The 24,243-nt window shown below is 40.9% G+C and overlaps 1 protein-coding gene and 1 long non-coding RNA gene across 2 annotated transcripts in view; one reads left to right on the top strand and one right to left on the bottom strand.

Annotated features, from left to right (window-relative positions):
• The window catches only part of COL4A5 (collagen type IV alpha 5 chain), a 68,233-nt gene that overhangs the window by 27,785 nt on the left and 16,205 nt on the right, over positions 1–24,243 (top strand). Inside the window, exons 10-38 of the mRNA XM_066334102.1 lie at positions 768–830; positions 1,367–1,402; positions 1,492–1,533; positions 1,643–1,735; positions 2,948–3,001; positions 3,113–3,169; positions 5,037–5,081; positions 5,182–5,235; positions 5,414–5,455; positions 5,934–6,066; positions 6,674–6,847; positions 7,692–7,775; positions 9,009–9,101; positions 10,052–10,122; positions 10,334–10,525; positions 10,963–11,131; positions 11,785–11,877; positions 11,967–12,071; positions 12,633–12,730; positions 12,996–13,146; positions 13,267–13,380; positions 16,555–16,722; positions 17,576–17,665; positions 18,391–18,540; positions 19,782–19,880; positions 20,837–20,926; positions 21,486–21,625; positions 22,522–22,648; positions 23,759–23,839. Coding sequence (XP_066190199.1) covers positions 768–830; positions 1,367–1,402; positions 1,492–1,533; positions 1,643–1,735; positions 2,948–3,001; positions 3,113–3,169; positions 5,037–5,081; positions 5,182–5,235; positions 5,414–5,455; positions 5,934–6,066; positions 6,674–6,847; positions 7,692–7,775; positions 9,009–9,101; positions 10,052–10,122; positions 10,334–10,525; positions 10,963–11,131; positions 11,785–11,877; positions 11,967–12,071; positions 12,633–12,730; positions 12,996–13,146; positions 13,267–13,380; positions 16,555–16,722; positions 17,576–17,665; positions 18,391–18,540; positions 19,782–19,880; positions 20,837–20,926; positions 21,486–21,625; positions 22,522–22,648; positions 23,759–23,839 — 2,908 coding nt within the window. The remainder of the gene's footprint in view (positions 1–767; positions 831–1,366; positions 1,403–1,491; positions 1,534–1,642; positions 1,736–2,947; positions 3,002–3,112; positions 3,170–5,036; positions 5,082–5,181; positions 5,236–5,413; positions 5,456–5,933; positions 6,067–6,673; positions 6,848–7,691; positions 7,776–9,008; positions 9,102–10,051; positions 10,123–10,333; positions 10,526–10,962; positions 11,132–11,784; positions 11,878–11,966; positions 12,072–12,632; positions 12,731–12,995; positions 13,147–13,266; positions 13,381–16,554; positions 16,723–17,575; positions 17,666–18,390; positions 18,541–19,781; positions 19,881–20,836; positions 20,927–21,485; positions 21,626–22,521; positions 22,649–23,758; positions 23,840–24,243) is intronic.
• Positions 22,868–23,868, bottom strand: LOC136370601 (uncharacterized). Its single transcript, XR_010745209.1, has 2 exons — positions 23,757–23,868; positions 22,868–23,624 (listed from the first exon to the last, which is right to left on the bottom strand). It is a non-coding gene; the product is annotated as an uncharacterized lncRNA (long non-coding RNA).

Here is a 24,243-nt window from a genome sequence, read left to right as displayed (position 1 = left end):
CTATCTAGCAGGCAGCAGTGCTCAGTTACTGATTTGCTTCCCTGCTTTCCCTTCCTCTTCCCTCTTCCTAGACATTCTTTATATCAGTTCTGGAGTTTCCTTCACTGAGTCAGTCACAGCTGGCTGTCTGGCTGTAGCTGTTTTGGGTGGTGGGAAGGAGAGGGCGATGCCTCAGCTGTTCTCCTCAAGCTGCACCTCCTGGACAGTGTCTGTGCTCTGTGAAAACAGGCAGTGACTGCAGGCCCTGTGCTTCCCCACTGAGCCATTCACTGCTGCAGTGGGAGAACAAGGGGAGCCGAAAATGAGTCTATCAGAGCTGGACAGGAGCCAGACTCCCGTTTCCTGGTACAGACAGGCAAGCCCCACGCTGCTCTGTGACCAGACTGAGCCTGTTAGCATTTCTGCTCCTCTGATCTCTGCCTCCCTATTGTCTGTCCCTGGCTGGGAGGAATCACAAATACAAAGTGGTTTTGTTGTTCAGTGCATGAAGGGAAAGAAAGTGCAAAAGTAGTTCAAAGCAAACAAAAAAACCCATTCCCTTATCCAAGCCAAAGAGATGCACTGATGTTAGGAGCAGAGCTCTCCTAACACGATGGAGGCTCCTTTAGGCCTTTCCCCAAGCACAGATGGGTGGCTTAGTGGTCAGCTACGTTGATTTGACATGTATGGGATGCCAGCTGTTGGGGTTATTTGAGCTTACAGCTCTCACTGGGTTGGTTTTTTTCATAAAAAGGTGCCTCTCATGGCCTCCTCCCCTTCCTCAACAGGGCCCACCTGGCTCCGTGGGAATCCCAGGTCCAGTTGGCCCTCCAGGGCCCCCAGGTCTGACGGTGAGTTTCTTTAACCTGGTGCTCATCAAGCCTTAAATGGGACAGTTACTGCTTCGTTTTGGGTTCTCAGAGGCAGGTCAGCAAAGTGCAGAGATCATGGTAATCAGGATTTGGTATGAGGACAGCAGCACCCCTGCATTCAGTCCAGCCTGCAGCTGTTACTGTGCACCTTTAAACAAGATACTTCTGAAACAACCTGTCCCCAGGCATCTTTTTGTTTTAAATTGTGCTGAAATCGTTGTGCAAACCTCTTACTTGTGTGAAACATGAGACAAGATTTAGCTTATTTAGACTATGATGTTTAATACCTGACTATTTAATTTCATTTTGTGCTCTTATTTAAGGGAAAAACTAGTTTCTTACATATTTGTGAAGTTGAATAGCATGAGTTTTCAAAGGCAGGGAAGGTACCTTGTCAGCATGGAGATAATTCACAGGAATCAATGCTGTGACATTGTTGTGGGTGGGGTTTTTTCCTACAGGGGTTTATAAAGTGCCTTTAAGTGACTTGTTTTTTTGGTTTCCTTTTTTGATAGGGACCTCCTGGTCCACCAGGGCTGCCAGGACCCAAGGTATTGTCTCTCTCATGTTGATGGTGCTGGACTTTTCTTTCTCTTTCTTTTTGTGACTTCCAGGGGCTGATGAGTTGTACTTTTTGCAGGGTAATATGGGTTTGAATTTCCAAGGACCTAAAGGTGAAAAAGTGAGTAGGTGATCATACTGATATTTTTTACTTATTACTTTTCAAAGTCCTTATGCTTGCCATTTTTGCTTCTTCTGCCTGTAGCTAACTGCATCTTCCCACACATTAGGGTGAACAAGGTCTTCAGGGGCCTCCAGGGCCACCAGGACAGATTGGAGAACAGAAAAGACCAAATGACATTGAGTTTCAGAAAGGAGATCAGGTGAGTGGGACACTTCACCCATCTGCAGTGAGTGTGTGATCAGCCTGCAGCCTCTGTTGCTTTGGCTCACATATGCTCACACCCTGCTTACTGCAGAGGTTCTATTTTTTTTTTCTCAGAGTACTGAATATTCCAGGCCTGAGTACTTTTCCTTTAACAGAAAGCATGCCAGTCATATTAGTTGTTACTTCCCTTAGTAAAATAACTGGTCTAAAGAAACTCTTTTAAAGGCAGTTCACAGTAACATTAAAAGCAGTTAAAATACTCCCATCCCTTGGAACACCCAGAACTGCAATTTTCAAAGCAGTCTGGGGATTCAGATTCCCACTAATTAACCAGCTGTGTCATCCATTGTGAAGAAGTCTTTCAAAAATTTTAATTCAATTTCTTCTTTTTTTTGTTATTAGTGATGCCCCAAGATCTTTATTCCTTGTGGTCTGAATAAAGTGCTTTCCCTGTTTCTGGCATCTCAAAAGTAAATATCAGTCATATTGTTACAAGTAAGCTCAAAACACTGGTTTGATTTGTATGGATCCCTCCTTGCCCATAAATGCCAGAAGGTCATTGGGAGAGTTAGAATTTTTAAAGTTATTACTTTTTTTCTCTTTTACTGGGGAACATTCTGCTGTACTGTTTAATTCTGGGTGCCACAGACAGTCTGAGCAAAAGCAGCAGGATCATGGGTCCCTGCATGTCACATTTTCCTTGAAGCTTTTGTGATAGTCTCAAATACCACCCTGGGTAATAGAAGAGTTGAAATAGCAATGAGAACTTTTTAACACCATGATCCTGTGACACCTTTTTGACAAACACACTTTGATCCTGATGGCCTCTCAATTTCAGCAATTACCAGTAATCTAATGATTGTTGCTCCTATAATTGCAGCAGGATGTGGCATTTGTTTGTTCTTTATTCCTTTTATCTTCTCTTTACTATTGGATAGTGCCTGCAGGCCCCCAAACCAGCTGCTGCAGTTTATGTAGGAGGCAATTGTGTTTTTAGTGGAGTGAATCATCTAAATAAACAGGATGAGCAGTTAATAAAATTTATAGATGCACTTGACATTCCACACAAAGAATAAATATGATCCTTTATAACTTAGCATCTAAATAACAGCAAAAATATTCTATTTAAGGAAAAAAAAAAGTCAGCTGAGCTGCTAGGGGAGTGATGGAGACTTTAATCCTCTTTTTCTCTGCCCATGCTTGACAGGGTATTCCAGGTGATCCAGGCCCACCAGGACTTCCTGGGCCACCAGGCCCTCCTGTGAGTAGAACTCTTAGTTCTATTTTTTATTTCTTTTAATCTGTATCAGAACTGTAACTTCATTCTATTCTGCCTTGTGGGCTCAGTTTAAGATGACGTTTGTGTGTCCAGGGTCTTCCCGGTGGTGTAAAAGGTGAAAAAGGTGAGCAAGGAGAACCAGGCAAAAGAGTAAGTAGTCTGTTTAACCAAACATTTATCTTTCCATTCAGTGTTATCTTTGCCAATTAAGCAAATGTTGAATTCAGGTGGGGCCATCAGCTTATGGGTAAGAGTCTACATTTTTTTCCTCCTTGTAACCTGGCAACTCATAGATGACGCACAGGGGTCACGACAGCTTCTAGCTCTGGCTCTCTCAGTGCTTTCTGACAGAATTATCTGCATGCAGATCTCAGTTTGGGGGGAGCAGGAGAAAATAGTTTAAATTCTGTTATCTAGTTAATGAGTGAAAACCCTCCAAGTTGTTGGACTGCTTGTGTGGAGCAGCAGTTTTCTGTTTCCTTTTACAAAGGGTCTTCATTCAGTTTGCTGTGTGTTGGGTTGCCGAGCAGCATGAGATTGGGGGGGTGTGTATATAAATATATATAAAAGCTGGTCCATGTAAACTCATTCTTGGTGGATTTGCGTGTGTGGGTGAGTCACAAAACCAGGTCTCTGAATGCTGTGGAGGCCAAAAGTAATCTGTTTGTCATTCCCAAGGGACTGCCTCAATTTATGTGCTGTGTGGGGAGGGCACAAGGCAGGATAGCTTTATCTAGGGATAGCAAGAGTCACTGTGTTCCTGACCAGACTCAAATCAATCCTGGAATTTAAACCTACTTGGATATCACAGCTCAGAAAAGCTATGAAGAAAACCATGAAGTGCTAAGAAATAGGATAAAAATTATATGGGCTGGACCAGTAAAGAAAAGAGGCTGTAACCACCTCAAAACATTCAGCATCTTCACTTCCACAGCTTCTAAATGCATTGTTTCATCAACAGAATGGGCTCCTTTAAAAACCAAGATGTGAGTTCAGCTCAGGTTAATTGGACAATATATAAACAGGGTCTAGAAACATGCTGGTAGTAGGTTTTCCAATTTCCATAGGAAATAAGTACAGTGGAAACAAATGTTTCATACTCCATATAAAATCCTTCTTAGTTGTTGAGATTTATAGAAGGGTTTTGACTTGTCTCTTTTAAAGAACATAAAAAGCAGATTTACCAAGCCAAAAGTCTCATTATATTTTGAGTGGGTTTGGAGTTGTTGCTTCTCTCTGCAAAAGTAAATGGGAACCACATAAATTTGCAAAGATCTGAAAGGATAAAAGTCCTGAGGGGATGTGTCAGATGCCTTTTGCCAAAAGCTTGTTTACCAATATTTTTGTTTGGTTTTATTACTCTGGATCTGGGCACACTGAATACTTGAAGTGCAGTTTTGCTATTAAGTTACTTTAAAGTTGCATTTTAGGGCTCCATATGATTCTGTGAGGCTCAAAGACATTTCAGATATACTCCTAAAAATGTCAGTCTACGTATTCAAACAGATAGTTCTGCACATTGACAGGAAATCTTAAAGCCTTAGTTTTGAGAGTTTCATTATACTAATGAGAAAATTATGTTGATTTAAGGGAGATTTAAAATTCAAACACAAAGGTTGATTTAGTTTCACTGGTCACATTGTACTAATTTCCTACTTAAATATTGTGTTCTACTATTCAGGAAGTTGGCATTTGTTCTTCCAATAAAGAATTTCTCTAATGCTATAATAAAGGGAATAGTAAACCCAGTGAATCAGCAGTTCTTAACTGGAGATCATTTTGTGTTGGATTTACCCAGCATTTCTCTGAGACTGGTTTTTTGTGCTCTGGTTTTCAAAATGGAAACCTCTGTTTAGGTGACTCCATTGGTTATGATTGATGTCTTTGATGTGTTATTCCAAGGACTGCATTCTAGATAGAGTTTGGATAATTGAAAAATGGGAAACAAGTAACATAATTTCCATAAGGACTCTTTACCACTGAAGCATTTTATTTCAATGCATATTTGTCTTTGAAGGGAAAGCCTGGCAAAGATGGAGAACCTGGTCAGCCTGGTAGGGATGTGAGTAATTCATATGTTTTTAATCTAAGCAGACTCTTAATAAGCTTTTCTTTTGATATGGAGATGATCTGAGTGTGATTATGTTTCCCCTTTCTTGAAGGGTTTACCTGGTGGGCCAGGAATAAATGGTGCTCCAGGAAGAGATGGAGAAAAGGTATGCCAGGGTTTTTGTCAATATTGCTCTAATAGATGGAAAATTTGCCTTCACTGAGTTCAGTTCTGCCTGAGTAATAATTGTATTGCCTGTGCTATTACAGTGTTGAGGAATATTTGCAATAATTTGTTTATGTACTGCTGCACAGTATCTGAAATTTTCTTAATGTCATTGGTAGGGTGAAAAAGGTGACATGGGTCCCCCTGGTCCTCCTGGATTTGTAAGTTGCAGATCTCTCTCTCTTTTTTTTTTTTTTTTTCCCTGCTTTTGGTTGACAGTGTTGTTTCATTGTAGTTTTGGCTGACTGAGAGTCCTATCTCTGAGTACAACACCAAGAGCACCAGAAAACTTTTCATATATGCACTAACAGGAACAGTAATTTCCTTCTTTCAAGATCAATTCTGTGCTCTGGGGTTTGCTAGGTCACAAACACAGGCTGGGCTATAACCTCAGACCAGCAGGACTGAGTCAGCCTCACTGAAGCCTGTTGTAATATGTTGGCTTGGCAGGCAAACAGCTTCCTATTGGGGAGTGCTCTTTACTGGAATTTTCCCTGGTAATTCAGTGGAGTGGGGAAAGCATCCTGTCATTGGCATAAGGTTCAAAGTATGTTGAACTTTCCCTCCCTCACATCTCTTTATGATTCCAATTACTCTTTTCTTGGCAAGTAATTTCACATGAGCATGAAACATTTACAGGTCGTTCCAAGACCAGGCATTGATGCAACAGTGGGACCAAAAGGTAGCAAAGGATTGCCAGGACTTCCAGGAGCCAAAGGGGACCGTGGATTCTCTGGTAGGCCAGGCCCACCTGGCCTGCCGGGATCTCCAGGTAGGAGTGCAAGCTTTAAATGAAGTTGTATGCTCCAGGGTGTGATGGGGTATTTGGTTTCACAGTCTTTACGCACTCCTTGTAACAGAAGACAGAATGTTTAGAGCTGCCTTGGAGCTTGAAGGGTGATCTTGAACTTCTGGGGATAATGTGAGGAATCCTGAACATTCCTTGCCCTTGCTGTGGTGAGCTGAGGATGCTAATCAGATACTAGCTTAGTGCTCCTTGGGGTAGTCTATCTCATACCACTTATCTCTGATATATGTTCTCCATTGCATTACACAGAGTTTTGTGTACAAGTCTGTTAGGAGATGATCTGAGTGAGCAGTGACACCTGTATATGCATTATACATGCACAGAGAGGAACATTATTGTTCTGATGTTACAGCTTATATATGTTCTTTTTTCTCAGCAATACTTCTTTCATTGTCCTGGGTTTTGTTTCTTTTTTTTTTTTTTCTTTCCCCATGATAAATTTAGTTGTAGAGTCTCAGGTCAATTTTTCAAAGAAATATCTCTGAAAATGTGAAATGCATGTCATTGTCATCCTCACAAAATGTGATGTAAACCATTCAGCTGGCAAGGAACTAAGTCCTTCCCACCTTAGGGATCACTACTGTTGGACCTCCTGGCCCACCTGGCTTACCTGGGGAGAGAGGACAGAAAGGAGACCCAGGTTTACCTGGGGTTTCTATTCCTGGGCAACCAGGAGCTGAGGGACCACAAGGACCACCAGGACCACCGGGTCCCCCAGGGCCACCTGCACCATCTGTTGCTCCTGGTAAGTGATGATCACATAAACAGCAAGTAGGAGAGACTAAACAGCTTTGACATTTGTTTAGGTTTGTGTTCCTGTGGTTGGTTTGTTTGGGTTTTTTTAATTCCACCTCCAAAGATGTCGTTCATCAGCAGCTGAGGTCTGTGAGATTTTATTCCTGTGCATATTCTCCAGGCTGCTCCCATTGCTAATCAAGACATCTGTAGGAGATGTACCTGTCTAAGGACAGGTACAGAATTTGTTCCCTACTAAGGGTTTTGATAGCAGGAGGGTCAAAGGTGTAACTTTTCACAGAATTCCAGTTTCATTTCATAAATATTCCAGTGTGTAGACCACATGAAATTAGCTTTGGAGGGACACTTTAGATGAAAACACTTAGCTCTTCTTTGGTATAAGGAGAGTAGGGAATGGCAGATGGAATATAAGAACTGGAAAGCTGTAGTGGAGAGGGGCTAGAATGGTTCAGGGAGGAATTTAGTGTCTAGATGGCATTGGCATCTGCAATGCCTTTGCTCTGATGATGAATCATAGGTATGTCTTTATGATATGAGGCTGAATATCAGAATGAAGTGTGGAGATGGGAGTGTGTAGGCTGTGGGAAGCAGTGGGAGATGGTTGAGGTTGTAAAGAACTGATGGTTGTTGTGTAATATCACTGTTTCCTTTTGAGATTTAATTACACGTGTGGGTTTTCACCAGCAGTCCTGTCTGAATTGCCAAAATGTTTGGTCTGTGATTAGGGTGGTGTATTAGAATATCCACACAAATGCATTTTTGTACTGAACACACATATTTGGTGCTGCTGTCAGTCTAACACAGATAGTTAAACCTCTCCTGATTTTCCTTAGGTGAAGGGTTATGTGAGCAAGGGCCACCAGGCCCTCCAGGAATTCCAGGACAACAAGGTTTTACAGGGGAGCGAGGCCAAAAAGGTGCAGTATCATGGCTATATTTTCTATTTTTCTCCTTTTTTTTTTTTTGAAGCTTGATAAAAAACGTAAAGCCTGCATTAAACAATGATTTACAGTGCCCCTTCCCAGTAGGGCTGAGTGCAGATGTCTTATGTCTCTGAGTAAGAAAGCTGTTTGCTTTGAGTGCAGGATACTCTTCACCTGATATTAAAGCACAGGGGTCTGAGTGACTGAGGGGACACCCAATGTCCTGCATGGCTCTTGAATAAAGTAAAATGGAACTTGAGCTTTATGAGTATTTCCCAGGCAGATGGAAACTGGGTGCTTTGTAACAGCATTGGCCAAGTCTGTGAAAATGTTTTCTAGTTCATGAATAAATCTGACATTTTTTATGGAAACCAGCATTAAAATTATAAATGCAAGACTCGTAATTTGAGTTGGTCAGTCTGCAGTGGGTTTGTTTGTTTGCTAAGCAAAAGAAAGTCATATTTAATATATATCCTTGTTTCCAAAAAGACAACCTTGCAATGAGGATGCTGATACGGGTAAGTGAGAATCTTTTCCTCGCCCAACCATGGACATCATAAATGACTTTAGACATCTCACTTAATTTTGTACTCACTTCAAAGAGAAATATTTTTTCTCATGGAGATTGTAAGGATTAACTAATTAACCTAAATGAAATGCTCAAATGTTTCACTGATGAATGTCACTTAAGTCTGTATATGAAGGAAATTCCTAAGTTTCTTGAAACCAATCTTTTTTTTCTAATTAAATACTTTTAGCCTATTTTCAAATCAATGAAACATTCCCAGTACTTATTTTGCACTCTTGGAGTTTAATTAAGTTTGGGATTTTGATATATGTGGTTTAGAGTTGTAGTTAGAAGTGTCAAGTACCTACTTTAAAAGTGGACACTCTTTGTGAGAAAAAGAAGCCCAAGGTTTCATTTTCTATTTTTAAAAGCTCTGTTTTTGTTTTAATTATTTTGCACTGTCATAAATACATTCTAATCATATCTGATCTTGGTTGTCTGACTCCTAGCCACCAAAAAGCTTCAGTTTAACTTGGGGCTGGGGTGGGGAGGGGGGGAGGAAGCTTCTAATATTTAAGCAATAATTATTTGAAGTAGTCGCTTTGGACCTTGCATTATATACATCAGTAGCAAACAAACAGCTGCTGTTGTGCTGAATTCTTTTAATATTTTCTAAAACCTGATCCTCAAGTACACTTTTTCAATGCAAATCTCTTTAGGTGACCGGGGAGACACTTGCTTCAACTGCATAGGAACTGGAGTGACTGGTCCTCCTGGGGAGAGGGGCCCACCAGGACCTCCGGGTAGTCCAGGTAGGGCTGGAGCTCTCACCAGTTTGCTGCATTTGTTCCATGAAGTCACTTTTCTATCAGGGTCTCCCTGTACAATGGTAACAATATACCTGTGTATCGTGAACATGTTCAAATGTGCATTTGTCAGCTCCAGTGCAGAGTTGGTCCGTGTTGTATTTTGTGTGGCTGGAAAGAAATAAGATGGGCACATGGAAAACCAACACTCATTCCCTGAAAATATAGTCTTTGAAAAATATTTCTCTGTTCAAAGACAGCCTTGCATGGGACTGGTGGGTTCCTCACCTTCTCAAGGCATCTTTTGAACCTGAAGGATTGGACATCCTTGGTTCTGTAAACATGACTTTTTGTGCCAAATTTAACTATACAGAGAAGGACCAATCTTTGGTCAGTCTTTGGTTTGGATGTTTCTCCCTACCACTCTACACAGAAAACACAGATTAATTGGTGTAATCATGTTTCTTTAATTCTATCTGCATTTAATGATTTCTCCTATTAGTACATGGACATGGGTGTGGAAATTTTAGAGATGTGTGTTGTATGAATTTATCTGATCAGTCAGCCTATTTATAGGAGTATACCACAACTTAAAGGTGTGTCAAACTGTAGATTGATGATGGGACTTGATTAAATAACCTATTCTACATATTGAAGGTTTAGGGTCTGCTGTAGATTTAACTGAGAGGAAAAAAATAACTTCTACTACGGCTATTCCTGCAATAATGGGGATGCTGCAGCTTTTTAAAAGCCTGATGTTTTTTGATGCTATTGATTCCACTTAGAGTTACAAATTTGTTTCTGCTCTAATAAAATGAAGCTCTCAAAAAACCCCAAAACCTCCCACAGTAAACTTTGTCTGGTTTTAAAACAACTTGGCTATTATCAGTGAAACAGCATGCATGATCTTGCAGCCTCCCCATATTTGTGTTTTTATGTTTTTCTGCACTATTCAGGTTCTCCTGGTTTTCCTGGACCAAAAGGTGAAAAGGGGCTTCCTGGATTAACTGGCCTTGTAGGGCCACCAGTAAGTGGTGGTGTTATGTTCTGGTGGGGAAAAGTGTCTCATTTGTCTTGCATTATAGGTAGATCTGTAAACAATAGATTTAATTTATTGTCTAATGTGTATTTTTTTGTCCATAATTACCTTGAATGCATGATTTTGTTCCATACTCAGAGACGGAATGAAAGAAAAATTTAATACCTTCTTTCTTTCTTTGTTTTTTTTCTTCCCTCAGGGCTTCCCAGGCACCCCAGGTGCTCCTGGCAGACCTGGTCCTAAAGGAGACCCAGGGGATGTCTTGGCTTCCCCAAGAATGAAAGGTGACAAAGGAGACCCTGGCCTCCCAGGACCCCCAGGTCTCCCTGGCATAGATGGCACCCCTGGACGAGATGGACTGCCAGGTTTGCCTGGCCCTAAGGGGGAACCTGTGAGTTCCATTTTAGGCTGTGTTTGACTGGATGGATGTTTTGGGATGTCCTGCATGCATTGGACATAGTGCAGATAAGAGAACTGGCACAAATGCACTTTCTCTGCATGTGAGAAGGCAGGAATTCTCAGTAAATGCCAACCCAGTGATGAGACACTGAGGCACCTCCTGAATCTGCCAGTGCTCTAGAAATAAGCCAAGGCTCCTCTTGGACAGTGTCAGAGGGTCCCTTCTGCCACTGTCTGCATTTCACCTGTGTACTGGGAGGATCTAAGTGTCCAGGTTTAGTCCTACTCTATTTGTTAGCAAGGTGTAGGCAGCTAAGGAGAGCTGGAAGGATGGAAACTGCTAGAGAGTTTGGAAGAAGAAGCAATTAAATACTTCACTCTTTTTGATAGTAAATACATGATCTTTCCCATCATACTTTCTATTTTCAGGGCAGTGTTGCATTCAAAGGAGAAATGGGTATTCCAGGTGACCCAGGGATACCAGGTCTTCCTGGAGAAAAAGGACTTCCTGGACCTCCTGGTTTTGGTCCACAAGGCTTACCTGGGGAAAAGGGCATCCAAGGTGTCTCTGGCCGTCCAGGGCCTCCTGGTGTTCCAGGTGAGTTTGTCTCTGTGTGCTGTTCAGCAAGTGCTGCAGAGTCAAGCTTTGCCCCTTTGCTCCAGGTAGTTCTCAGCACATAATGCTGCTCTTTAACTTTTCCTTGAGGCTTTGTACAGCCTGCTGTTTGTGAGCTCCCTCACTAAGGGTCCTCACAGAACCACAGCATTTGTGCCATGTCACTTTAGGCACGTGCCTCACCTTCTGCTCTGACCTCCAGGGAAGCTTCTCCTTCCTCACTGCAGTGCAAATGCCTTGTAACCACCCTTGTGTGCTTGGCCATACTGCAGCTACAACAGGTTTGGGAAAAAGGGGTTGCTTTGAACAAGTTTGCTTTTGTTACTTTCTTGTCAGCTACACAGATCCTAATCCAGTTGTGCTGGTGTCGGTTATGGAAAATACTCCCCACATGATGGTACCTGGGATGGAGCTATTAAAAAATAACAGTGTATAAAAACTGTCCGAACATTGAACAGGGCTTCTGAGTGCTTTCAGTGCTATGTGAGGCTTGGGACTGCAGAACCTATTGAATAAAGAATTGCTGGTGTCAGTTCTTTGTAAGCTTGGGATAGGACTGGCATCTTTTTCTGCTAAAAGGAAAACAGAAAAGCAGCTCCTACTGAGTGATTCGTATTTCTTCTTTTTGGTTTTAGGTCCGAAAGGTGAACCTGGCCAGACCATTACAGAACCAGGAGTTCCTGGTCCCCCTGGTCCTCCAGGAAGAAATGGTGATCCAGGTCTTCCAGGTAAAGCAGCAGCAGCTAGATACCCAGGGAATTCCAAGAGCTCTTTATTCTGATTCTGGATAGCTATGTTGATATTGTCCTTTTTACAGGAGATCCTGGTCAGCCAGGCCAGCGTGGTTTACCTGGCATCCCAGGTGCCAAGGGAGAGCCAGGAATCCCTGGCATTGGACTTCCAGGTCCCCCAGGCCCAAAGGGTATGTTACTGCCATACTCCTGTATTGTACTGCCTGGAAGAAGGGATATAAAGGGGTAGTGTCTCCTCACTTTTTACTAGTGAGCTGACTTCTGTCTCTAGGATCCTTAAAAAAATATTTGTCCTAAAGCTATACTTCTTTGTAACAGTTTCAGGAGAAAAAACTGCTGAGCTCCTATTACTCTGCTCACTGTCCTGCTCCTTCTCAGTAACTTACATTCTTCAGTAAACCAGCAACTTAAAAGTGGGTAAAACTTTGGGAAATGAGCTCGAATCAATGAATGATCTCCAAATGCTGCCTCAAGATGTTAATGTTTCTGATGTGAACTGCTTGTGATTTTCATAAAAGCTCATGGCACAGGGAGTGCCCCCTCTGAGAGTCCCACAGAGACCCTGTGTGGCAAAGACTGAATGCTCAGAAGTTCTCTCAGCTGAATGGGTGTCCCTTCAAGTATGCTTGGGCTAGCACAGACCCTCTTCTCCTGGCCTTGAGGCATGTCTGGAGGAGTTCTAATGCTCTCAGGTGTCCTTTCTGCTGCCCTAATCTTGCTGTCATGTGTAGGTTTCCCAGGGACTCCAGGCCCTCCCGGAGCTCCAGGAACTCCAGGTCGCCCTGGTCTGGATGGACCTCCTGGACCACCTGGTTTCCCAGGACAGAAGGTCTGTGCTTGTGTTTACCATAAAACTTCCCTCAGAGGTTTTTTCTGTGTCACTGGGAAGATGGTGAGGAGGATTTCACCTCTCGTTCTCAGCTTTTGATGGTGGGAAAGGAAAATAGTGTACTTGACATTTTGAGTGAGGGTGGTAAAATAGGAATTGAACTCTAAGATAGTGGCCATTTTTAATTAGTTACTTTTAACATTTTTAGAAGAGGGTAAACTTAGAAAATCCCCTTTTAATTTTTTTTTTTTTTAATTTGTTATAGGGAGACCGTGGATTTGGAGTTCCAGGACCACCTGGGCCCCCAGGACCCCCAGGCTTAAAAGGAGTTCAAGGACCTAAAGGTGATCCTGGCTTCCCAGGAAACCCTGGTCTCCCAGGCAGGGCAGGCTTTGATGGAACCCCAGGGCCCAAAGGTATTGAGAATTCTCCCCTGTTTCATTCTTGAGATTTCAAGTACAATGCGCAGGAGCTCCTCTCTGAGAGCAAATGTCTCTGAAATGAGTTCAGTATTTGATTAAACAATGTTCTTTTAGGTGACCCTGGACCAAGTGGACCACCAGGACTTCCAGGCCCACCAGGCATCCCTGGCATTGGTGGTCAAGGTCCTCCTGGATCTCCAGGACCTCCAGGTCCTGTTGGCCCCCCAGGTAAAACTTGCAGGCATGGTTCCCAGAGGTTATTTCTGCCATATGCAAACAGGTATACAAGATGCTGAAGGTCCAGCTAGGCAGTGGACAGTGATAATTATGTCTCTGAAGGGAGTTTGTTTGCCTTTTGTCTAAAATGACTGGTGATGATATGAACTTGTTCCATCTCTGCACAGAAGAATACATGTGCATGCATGTACATCATTCTATCCATCAAGTTTGTTCAGGGAAATTCCTTTTCCTTTCATTCAGCGAATGGGGCTTGCTGTGCGCCAACCCTTGATGTTGCCAATATGCGGCAGTCACCACAGTTAGAACATTTTCTGTGGTCCTCAGCATGGCTTGCACCAAAGCCCTTCCAAACCCACCCAGTTCCTGCCATGCCTGTAGGATGCTTGTGTTGCATGTCTGTGAGCTGCACTGTTTGAATGTGTTTGTGTGTCAGCACAAACTGAGCTTGGCATTGTCTGCAGTGCATGCTGACAAAGTCATGGCCAGCTCTAAGACCATGAATCATGGATTGGTTGGTCTTATTCAGATATTTATGAACTGTGAGCTGAGGTTCAGCAAGGTACTGAACTTTTGAAGGTAGACAGGAAATGAACAAGTAGACAAGACTTGAGTAAACGGACCCATGGAGCTTGAATTCTGCTCACATGTGTAATGTGGGTTGTGGTTAAATCTGTTCCTCCTGAGTGGGGCAAGCAGTGTGTGCTCAGGGCAGCAGCCAGCCTGGGATGTGCCCAGAGCTGGGGACAGCAGGGCATGGGACAAGGCACACGGGTTCCCTGGGGCAGCCGTGGCTCCTGAGCTGCCCTGGAGGCTAAACTGAAACAGAAGGGGCAGCACAGGCCTGGTTTTGGGGTGAGGGGAGGATGGATTAGTGTGGGTTTGAGTGTTCCATCCAATGCATGTTCTTTTGTCTTCCTGTAACATCTCTGGTGCCAGCCAGAGGTTTGATTTCATGTGATCGCCGATTTATTCTGCAAAATACCAATATTGACAAACGCACAGTGATTACTGGAGCTGATGGATTTGAAATCCTCTGTTTTCACTCTTCATGTCTGTACTGACCAAACAGTGTGGCTATTAACAGCATGGGGCTCTGAAATCTGGTGCATGCTGCAAGGTCCTGCTTGAGAAATCCTTCTCTTCCTTGGCACTGCTCTGTCTCTTTGTGCAGAATTACATTCCCTTTTCCCACCCCTTGTGATTTTACTAGGCTGTTTTGATTCTGTTTCTTTATGCAGCATTAGGGGAAAATTTCTGGGACTCTGTTTTTCAGGTAATTTGGAAAATTCTTGGAATCGAGTCCCCATTCAGAATTTGCTTTCTCTGCACCACCATTTATTCAAATAGTTTGCAATAGCTCAATATTTTTCCTTTTTTGAATATGTAACAAATTACTTCAGAATTTACTGTGTTGTCTGTATTGTTCTAATTATGCTGTGGCTACATTTTTGAGACCAGAAATTAGATTGAAATTAATTTCTCTTTGAAAAAAATATCTTTACCATTCTAGATCTGGAGTTTGTCCTATATACTATGCTCTCATTTTTTTGTAGTTGCTGATAGAAAGCCCTTGAACACAGAGGATGTGTATCCCCTGTCCCCTCACCTGGTACTGGTTTTTTCTCTGCAAAATAACCACTCCAGACAGATGTCACCATAGTTTAAAACAGTGATAAGCTGCTGCCAGAGGGAGGAACATGCTTGGAATTAAATAAATTGAAGTCTACAGCTTATGCCATCAAGAAAATTCAATCTGCCTTTTCAGAGTGCAAAGAACACCTGATGATACCACTCCTAAGCTTCTTCCTGCAGCTGAGAATGGGGTCACCATTACAGACTGGAGTAATTGGAGTTATTGATGAGCTTTTGGTGTGATGGTGGCAATTATCTCAGACCATTGCACGCCACGTTGTCACATCTGTGGGTGTGACAATGTACACTTACACAACAGAACTAAAAGAACGTGGGGAAATACTGAAAGCTTTTCTGTGTAATAAGGAAAGAACATCTTTTGAAAGTCCCTGTTTGGAGGAATTTAACAGAATGTGGGGCCAATCAATGAGAAACTGATTGATAGGGTGAACTCTGGTGTTCAGAAGGGGTCTAAGCCAGTATCTAGAAATGAGTTTTGTAAGAAGCATATCAGAAAAAACTTGTCCCTCACTTTTGTAGAGAATTCCAGACAAGAAGAGAGGGGGAAAAATTATTTTTAAAATCTGCTATCAATATTTGAAAGTATCTCAGTGTTTGTGGTTGCACTTTGAAAAAGATATCCAAGTTTCCTTGCAATCTAATTTCTCTTAGCTGCATTAGCATTGAATTCGTTGTATTTAGATCTGTTTTCAGTAACTTTAGATAGATTTTTCTTTTTTTGGTCTTTGTTCTAATCTATATGTGCTTTATTTTGTTTCCTAACTTAATGACTATTACAACTGCTTACTGCTACCTGTCTCAACTTCCTGATGAGCTCTAACTCGTTGGCTTTTGAACCTCAGGTCCCCCAGGTACTGTGGTTTCTTTACCAAAGCCTTTTCATAACTTGAGATTTATGAATTCTCCTTTTTGGTCAGCTACAGTTCCAGAGTGAGCATCTTCACTGACACTGTGCACTGGAGGGAAATGAGCCACCTGCTTCTTTCAGCAGTACCTTGAGCTCAGTGCCATGAACATTGAATAATCATAAGCATATTTTGACAATTACAACTTTTCATTCAGGGGAAATGCAGTGCAGAATTCTGCTAACCTTCAAAAATACTCAGCTGATGTTATCTTAGAATGTAGAAAAATGGAATAATTCATAGAAATATGTGAATCTAAATACCTAATTATAAAATACAAACTAGTCTAATAAATTTGACTTTTTCTTTCAGTAATCAGACTTAAAGTGTTGTTGAAGAGAGTTATTTTGCTTTTGAGATTTATTTGAATTTCATTTGCTACATTTTAATAAATTTTGAGTCATGTTTCTCTTCAGGAGAATGTGGCCTCCTAACACTTGGAAGTCATTAAAAAATAAATGGTTTTAGAAGAATTGCAGAGTTTTCATCAGTGTTAGGAACGCATTGCAACTCAAACTGTTCCTGCAGTTCTGTACCAAGACACACAGAGCTCAGCCTTGCGTGACTTTTTGCTAAAAGCTTTTGTCTGAACACCATTCCCTAGGGCTGCAAGGCATTCCAGGGGAGAAGGGGGATCCAGGTCCTCCAGGCTTCGACATCCCTGGTCCTCCAGGTGACCAAGGAGCTCCAGGATATCCAGGACCCCCTGGACTCCCAGGGCCTCAGGGCTCACCTGGGCCACCTGGCAGGGATGGAATACCTGGATTTCCAGGTAAGTTCATGAATTTTACCTGTGCAGAAAGACCAAACTGCAGTTACAGGTGGTAGCTCTTTATTCTTGGCCATGCCAGCTTAATGCCCTTTACCTGTTTAAAGTTGGATATATTACATCTCATACTTTTTTTTTTTAAAGCATTGTAACAAAATTTGTTGCATTGAAGTCTTTGTTACCTTTTGAGTCCTCCCTGTAACTTGATTTAAATCTTTCATATTTAAATATGGAATTTTTATTCTTTTTCATAACTTTCTGATGTGGCTTTGATCATCATTGTTATGATACTTCTCTAATTTATTTTGTATTTTTTCTAGTCACTGCTATAATTAAGAATAAAATTTGTTTAAAGAAAATCATGATAAGTGGTCCTTAGTTTTAAGTACTAATTTCCTTATTCTAAGTGTTAGACTGTTCAGTTAAGCTAGTCTGTTTTGCCCTTAGGAATAGAAATATTGAAAATTAATTTTGGGAATCTTTTGGATAGAGGGAGCAACTCTAGAATTCTGGAATTAGTGTATACTTAATTGTCTTCTTGCCTTTCACTAAATTCAAGTTTGTTCCAACTAGTATTTGTGTTTCAAACCAGGGAACTAAACCTCCTGGAGACATAAACATGTTTCTAGCATAGCAGAGCAAATTTTTTCCTCAGGACCTGACTGGAAAAATTGCCACAATTTTCAAGTGTCATTTCATCTGATTTTAATTTATACAATACATGAGTGCTTGTAATTCCCTTAAAACAAGCGTGTACTGGTTAATAAATACCACAGGGATCCAGAGAAGCAAATTAAAGATGCCTGATAGGTTTTGAGTTTGTGTTCAGAATGACAATGTGGTTCAATGCTTTTAGGTGCCAAGGGTGAGATGGGTGTCATGGGAGCTCCTGGTCCTCCAGGACCTCCAGGAACCCCTGGAAGAAATGGCCTGCCTGGCTTGAAAGGTAATGTTTGTTTTATTCACCCCTGAAGGGGCTGCAGAATGCTGGTTTCACTGTCCTGAGTTGAAAGAGGTTTTGTAATACTGACATCTAGGTTTTAATTTCTGGGACTTGCCTAAGTTACTTCTTGTGACAGTGCTGATATTCAGAATTGCTTTGCATTTTTAAGCCATAGCATTCAGTCACTGTTTAGTTGATGTCATGAATTGTTAGCTATTTTAGGAACATTTCCTTTGGCTTGATGGCATTGAAGTAGGGCAATATTTCTGAAGTGTTTTGAAGTCTGCTTAAAACAGCAGAAAGAAGAAAATCAGTAGCTTAGGGATATGGAGTCATCAAGAATTAGCTGTACAGGTATCACAGTGTCTCTTTTCTCTGCAATTTCCCAAGCCCCTTGCTGGAAATAAACTTTGATCGAGTTTGGTAGGAGAAAACCTGATCCACCTCTCCAGAACAAGGAGGCTCTGGATCCAAAGCTGCTGTAGCTGATGTGACCCCTCTGTGCTGGTGGCACAGCGTGGTGGGAACTCCCAAACTCCATTCACTCAGCTTTGTTCCAGGCTAAACATGCTGTGGAGCACCTTCCCTGAACTGCCTGATCATTGGATGAATTCCAACTTCATGAATAAATCATGCAATGCCTACGTAAGAAAAATGACAAATCCATTAGCCTACCTTAAGGATTTTTATTTTTTTTCTTTTCCTTTTGTTGGCTGTACCTGCTGTAGGTAATAGTGGATTACCTGGTCCACCAGGGCCTCCTGGACCAGTGGGGCAGAAAGGCACCAAAGGTGAAGCAGGTCTGCCAGGTCCACCTGGAACACTTGATCCCAAACACCTAGGAGCAAAAGGAGAAAAAGGGGAGCCTGGAGTGCCAGGTACAGAGCTTTGTGTGTGGATATGGGGAGTGCTTTGTCCTCTACACATTGTACTGAGCTGTGACTGCATCTGTTCATTCATTCTGACAGAAAAAAATTCACTTGGAATATAGATGTGGATTAAGGGTGTTGTATTCAGGCTCTTTTTTAAAGGGATTTTGTGACCAAGTTTCTCTTTATGGTTAGTTTACAGAGTCCTCGCTCGTTAGCTGTTACTATTATTTGGCACGTGGCAGTTTTGTACCAGCACTAAGGTGCCTTCAGCAGGATCACAATTCAGTCTTCTAGCAGTTATTCCCAAGCATGAGAGAGCTGCCATAGCTGCTGTGCTGGCTGCATTCCTGCTGCCCCAAAGGCCTTTGGCTCTTGGCCATGTAGGATGAAATTGCTCAGGTCACCTGCTCATGCACCACCTCTGTGTTCCCCCTTTGAGTGTCCCTGTGCCACCTGTGAGCTAAATGTCATCTCTGTGTGTTTCTGCTTGGGAAGTTGGCAGCCTGGAACTCTTTCTCAAGTCTGTGTTCTCTCACTCTTGCTGGCTTCCCCCTCCTCCCCTACCAAGGGTTCTGAGTCTCCTTTGAACTCTCATTTAGTCTTGAGAAGAGTGAAAATCATTCTACCCTAGAGAGAGCCAGAATGATTTTCCCTATGTTGTCCTAGCCATTATTGTGCTAATTTACCTATTCTATTAACTTCTTGCAAGCCTAGATAGGATCCTAAGACACTTATTTTTCTTTTTCTTTAGATGCAGGTTTAACTATGTCAGTAGGGCAACATAAAGTTCTTATGGGATAACAGCCACATAGAATTTGTAAAAATTTGCTAAAATACCTGTGTTAATATTTATTATGTATTAGTCCCAAAGTGATTTTGGTGTAGCAATGTAATCTAACTTGTATATAAATAATCTGGGTGAATGCAGAGGTTAGAATGGAGTCTGCTCATCCAGAAGACAGCCCTTTGAAAGAAATATATTGGCATTAGTAATGAAGCTACTTTTTTCTCTACTTACTTATATTGTTCCTGTGCTGTAGTAATTTTAAATTTTCCAGAACAAATATTTTATGTTCTGTCATCCTTTTCTTTGCTAAACTAGGAGGAATTATATTTTCTTAAAAAAAAAAATCTCCATTTGGGTTTTTTATTCATCGATAGCTACATCTGATCTCTTAAGGTAAAAGAAAACATACAGTAGTAGTGATAGTGACAGTAATAATAATAAAATGTCTTTTTCCCTTGAGGTATTCCTGGTTTATCTGGCCAGAAAGGTTATCAGGGTCTCCCAGGTGACCCAGGCCCACCAGGACTCAGTGGCCCTCCAGGTGTGCCAGGATTGCCAGGTCAGTAAAACAAGGCCTCAGCTTTGCTGATAAAGCTTTGCATGTGTTTTTACCACATGGAGTTGGGATGTTAATCCACTTATAGCCAAACTAACCTTAGGGATTTTCACTTAAAAGTGCAGCACATTTTTGGGACATTGAAAGTCATTATCCAAACACATGCTTGAAGCTCTTTCCTTCAAACAGACCCAAGAGCAGGTTTAAACTGATCCCATTGAAGATTAAGGTGTCTTTTAGGATGACTGGAATAGTACTTGGGGAAGCAATGTGAGTGCAGAATCTGCCAATAGAACTTTAATTTCATATGTTTAGGTCCTATATTGCTAAGCATTATATTTTGAAAAGGGCTAAACGAATGTATTGCAAAGGCTCTGAGTATCAAATATTTGCTTTAAAGAATTGCAAGGACCAAGAAAACCAACTCTGTTTTGCGCCACTTCTCCCTACAGCTGTAACAATTTATGAATTTATTGCTCACTGGGTCTGATATAGGCCTTGCTCTAACTTTTTGTTGGGTTTGAGGAATACTGTAAACCATCCAGGACTAGTTGGGACATTGTGGGTTGCGTTTAATTCTGTAATAGAACACTTGTTGCACACAAGAAAGAGATAATGTGTTCATTCTGCAGAGGAGCTCGTGAGAGACTGTGTCACACCAGTGCTGAGTCCTTTCAGATGGTGACTAAATCCTGGACTGAGATTTGACCCAGTTCATTAAAATAATCTTCAAAACAAATAAGCAGTGGCCCTGATCAAATCATGGCCTGCAACAAACTGAAGGTGTTGAATATTTTACTACAAATAAGTGTGGAAAAGCAAGTAGGAGCAGTACAAGACCTAAAGCCTCTCTAAATCCATTGCTTGTCATCACATAATAAACATGTTCATATGAGAATGCATGGATATCAGAAACCTGTAATTATTGCCATTAATTAACTCAATCACACCTTTCCTAGGCATCAAGGGAGACATGGGGCTTCCTGGGCAGCCAGGACCAATAGGACCTCCAGGGTTAAAAGGAGCTATGGGAGAGATGGGCCTTCCAGGTCAGTGTCTGTGGCTGAATTTTACTTCATTTGGGCCATTTTGGCCTTTGATATACTCCAGAGGTGACTCTGCTTGTGTCTGATTATATATATATATATTTTATTTTTTTTTTTGCAATAATATATAATTTTATAAATATATATAATAGCAATAAAGGTGAGGATTGCATAAAGCCCTATATGCATAATTGAGATTTTTAAGTAATTGTTTTAGTTTGGTTCTAAAAGTAAAAAAAAAAAAAAGTCATGTATTCAAGGCCAGCTAGTCAAATTATTAGGCCTTTCTAGTTAGGGTGCTGATTTTTGTAAATTACTGCAGAATTTTTATTTATATTTTCAATTTATACTTTTTTTTAAAAAAAATCCTTTTAGTTAATTTTTATTTTATTTGTATTTTATTCCAATTTTATTTTAGTTCTATTCTATTGGTATTCAATATTTTAAATATATTTTGTTTTATTTTATTTTTTAATTTTAATTTTTAATTTTTTTTTAAATAATTTAAAATAAAAGTTAAAAATTAAATGACATTTAAAATTTCATTTTCTCATTTGGACAGGTCCACCTGGGCTCAAAGGCAGCCAAGGAACAGCAGGACGTCCAGGGCAGCCTGGGCCTGCAGGATTTCCTGGACTGAAAGGGGAGAAAGGTGACCCTGGGCTTTCAGGCATTGGCATTCCTGGTCCCCCTGGACCAAAGGTACCTTTACAAAATTCTTCAATTGAAAATTCCATCAGGAAATTAGATTTTATGTTGATTTCCCCCCCCCCCCCCCCCAAATATTCCTTAATATATATTATGCCTAACTGTAAATATGTATATCAATATATTAGTAACAAGCAGGTTTGGCTTTTCAGGTGAGATAAAAATTTCTCATTTTAAAGGTGAAAATATTTATATATAACTTAATTAAGTTAAAGCAGAAGATTGTTTATCAGACTTTTCAATTGGGTTTACTCGTGGTCTAATCTTCACTGTGACACTTTTGTAGGGATTTCTACAATTAATATCATTGCCCCCTGTCTAATTATGTAGTTAATTCCTAAAAAATTAGGATGTGCATTTAAGAACAAATTACTAATAATATAGCATGGTTACTGCTGCTTAAAATTTTAAAGTCTGTATAAAGTGTTGGAATTAAGATTGATCTGTATCATCCTTTCTGCCACCCACAAAAAAGGGACAAAAAGCTCTTTAGAATGTCCAACAGTCTTCACTGATGCTTTGCAATTGATTTTGTGCACAATTAACTTAGCAGAAACATTGCATGATTAAAGCTGCTCTGGTTTCTTTTTTTATTCTGCATTATCATGGGGTAAAAATCTCTGATCCTGCTGGAAGAAAGGAAGATACTTTTTTTTTCTTTAATGTCAGCCAGTTCTGAGAGAGAACTGATACTGTACACAAAATTATAGAGGGAAACTGTTCAAGTCTTTACTATTGCTCTTTTTGCTTAATTTTGTGTTGAGATGATTCACATTAACTGGATGTGGGAGAGAAACAAAATATACTTGTGACTTTGGATGGGGAACATACAGTAAAAGCTTTCCTGTCTTAAAAAGTCTGGGTTCTTGTTTCTGCTTAATGTTCTCTAGGGAGATCTTGGCTTGCCTGGATACCCAGGTAGCCCAGGCCCTAAAGGTGCAGCTGGAAATCCTGGTTTGCCTGGATTTTCAGGCAGTCCAGGTGCAAAAGGAGAACCAGGCCTTCCTGGATTCCCAGGTAATTCTCAACAGACCTTTTTTTTTTTTATTTCCTCTCTTGCTAAAATTGGTATGAAGAGCTAAACCCAGTGGGTAACTTGGGGAGACTCCAACTTCTCAGAGTTTCTGACAGTCTTCTGCTTCTAAGCTTTGTGCTGTTGGAATTGTCACTGCAGAAGTGTGGGAATACATCTCTTCTGACTTACCTCCTCTAACACACAAATATTTGGGTCCAAAATAAAGTATCCATATTTTTTATTTTTAATCAATTAAAAAGTGCCACCCTGGGAGACTTAGCACTGTTTTTTCATAGCATTTGTTGTCCAAAAATTGAAGAATTATATGAAATATATTTAAATTGGGTTTTGCAATTTGTCCTTTAAAAAAATATTAATAGGAGTTGTTCACAGATGTACATCGTTTTTTCATTCAAAATTTAAACAAAAATTTTAGCTCAGCTGCATTTAGAGCACTGAAGGCTGTTTTACAAATATGCTTGAGCTGCTTCGATGTAGAAAATCAGGGAATTTACAACTGTGGTCGTGACAGCAGGAAGCTTAGAAGAAAACAAAACCTGACCATGAACCTGACATTTTTACCCTCTGTTTCATGCCTAAAAGTCTGAACAGCCACAACTTGGATTGAGGTACTGCCTTGACAAGCTCAGGTGTTTTTCCTACCTCCCACTCAGCTCATGCTGTAGGGGTGAGAATCCCCTGTAAACTCCAAGACCATTTTTATTAAGTTCTTTTTTCAGGAAAGGAAGAGAGGATTGGGGAAGGACTCTTCAATCCTAGTTCATAATTCTGCCAATTTGTTGTCAAGCAGAAACATCTGTCTGTAAAGTGGTAACTTTCTAGCAGACTGCCAGAGTTGCTGTGGCTTTGGCCCATGAGCACTCAATTATTTGAGAAGAGCAGGAAGGGCAATTGCACCAGTGTTTGCTTCCTGTACATCCTTTGCTTTATAATTCATCTCCCTGACCAGCTGTAAATCTGCAAAATGAGCATAAATACATTATCTTGGTAGAATTAGCTCATCTCTTACTCAGGGCATCTCAGATTGTAGCGCTTCAAGATCTGCTGAGAAGTTCAGTTTTGTTCATTATTTGGTTGAAATGTACTTACAGGAACTCCAGGAATTCCAGGACCCAAAGGTATTGAGGGCCCTCCAGGTAATCCTGGCCTGCCTGGACCACCTGGGCCAGTAGGTGAGTATGGACAGAGATCAGCTGCTTCTGTGTGAAAAATAACATTGGATGGCACTTCCTTTCTTATCTTTTTAGCATCATGGAAATGTGTGTCTATGTACATGAGTGCTTGAATTGCACACACTGAATTCACTGAAATGAAACAGTGAAGAAAGAAATTTTGACTTTCTTTTGAGGACTTGTATTTGCTGTCAACTTCTTGTTTCAACAGCTAATGAATTAACTGTTTCAGTACTTACCAGCTTTATTTATGCCAAGTATTCCAGTGGTCCAGCTTGTTTTTATAGGAGCAAAATCCTAATTTATTCTAAAGGAAAGCATTCTATTTCTAGCAAACAGTGTCTGCTTGAAAATTCACAGGCCTAAAAGCCTTTTCTAAATTATCAGGGGAGAGAGAGAGAAAG

This window comes from Sylvia atricapilla, chromosome 21 (genome assembly GCF_009819655.1).
Source record: "Sylvia atricapilla isolate bSylAtr1 chromosome 21, bSylAtr1.pri, whole genome shotgun sequence".
In the NCBI taxonomy this organism is placed as follows: domain Eukaryota; kingdom Metazoa; phylum Chordata; class Aves; order Passeriformes; family Sylviidae; genus Sylvia; species Sylvia atricapilla.
The sequence above is the reverse complement of the archived record's forward strand: the minus strand, read 5'-3'. Positions and strand labels throughout refer to the sequence as shown.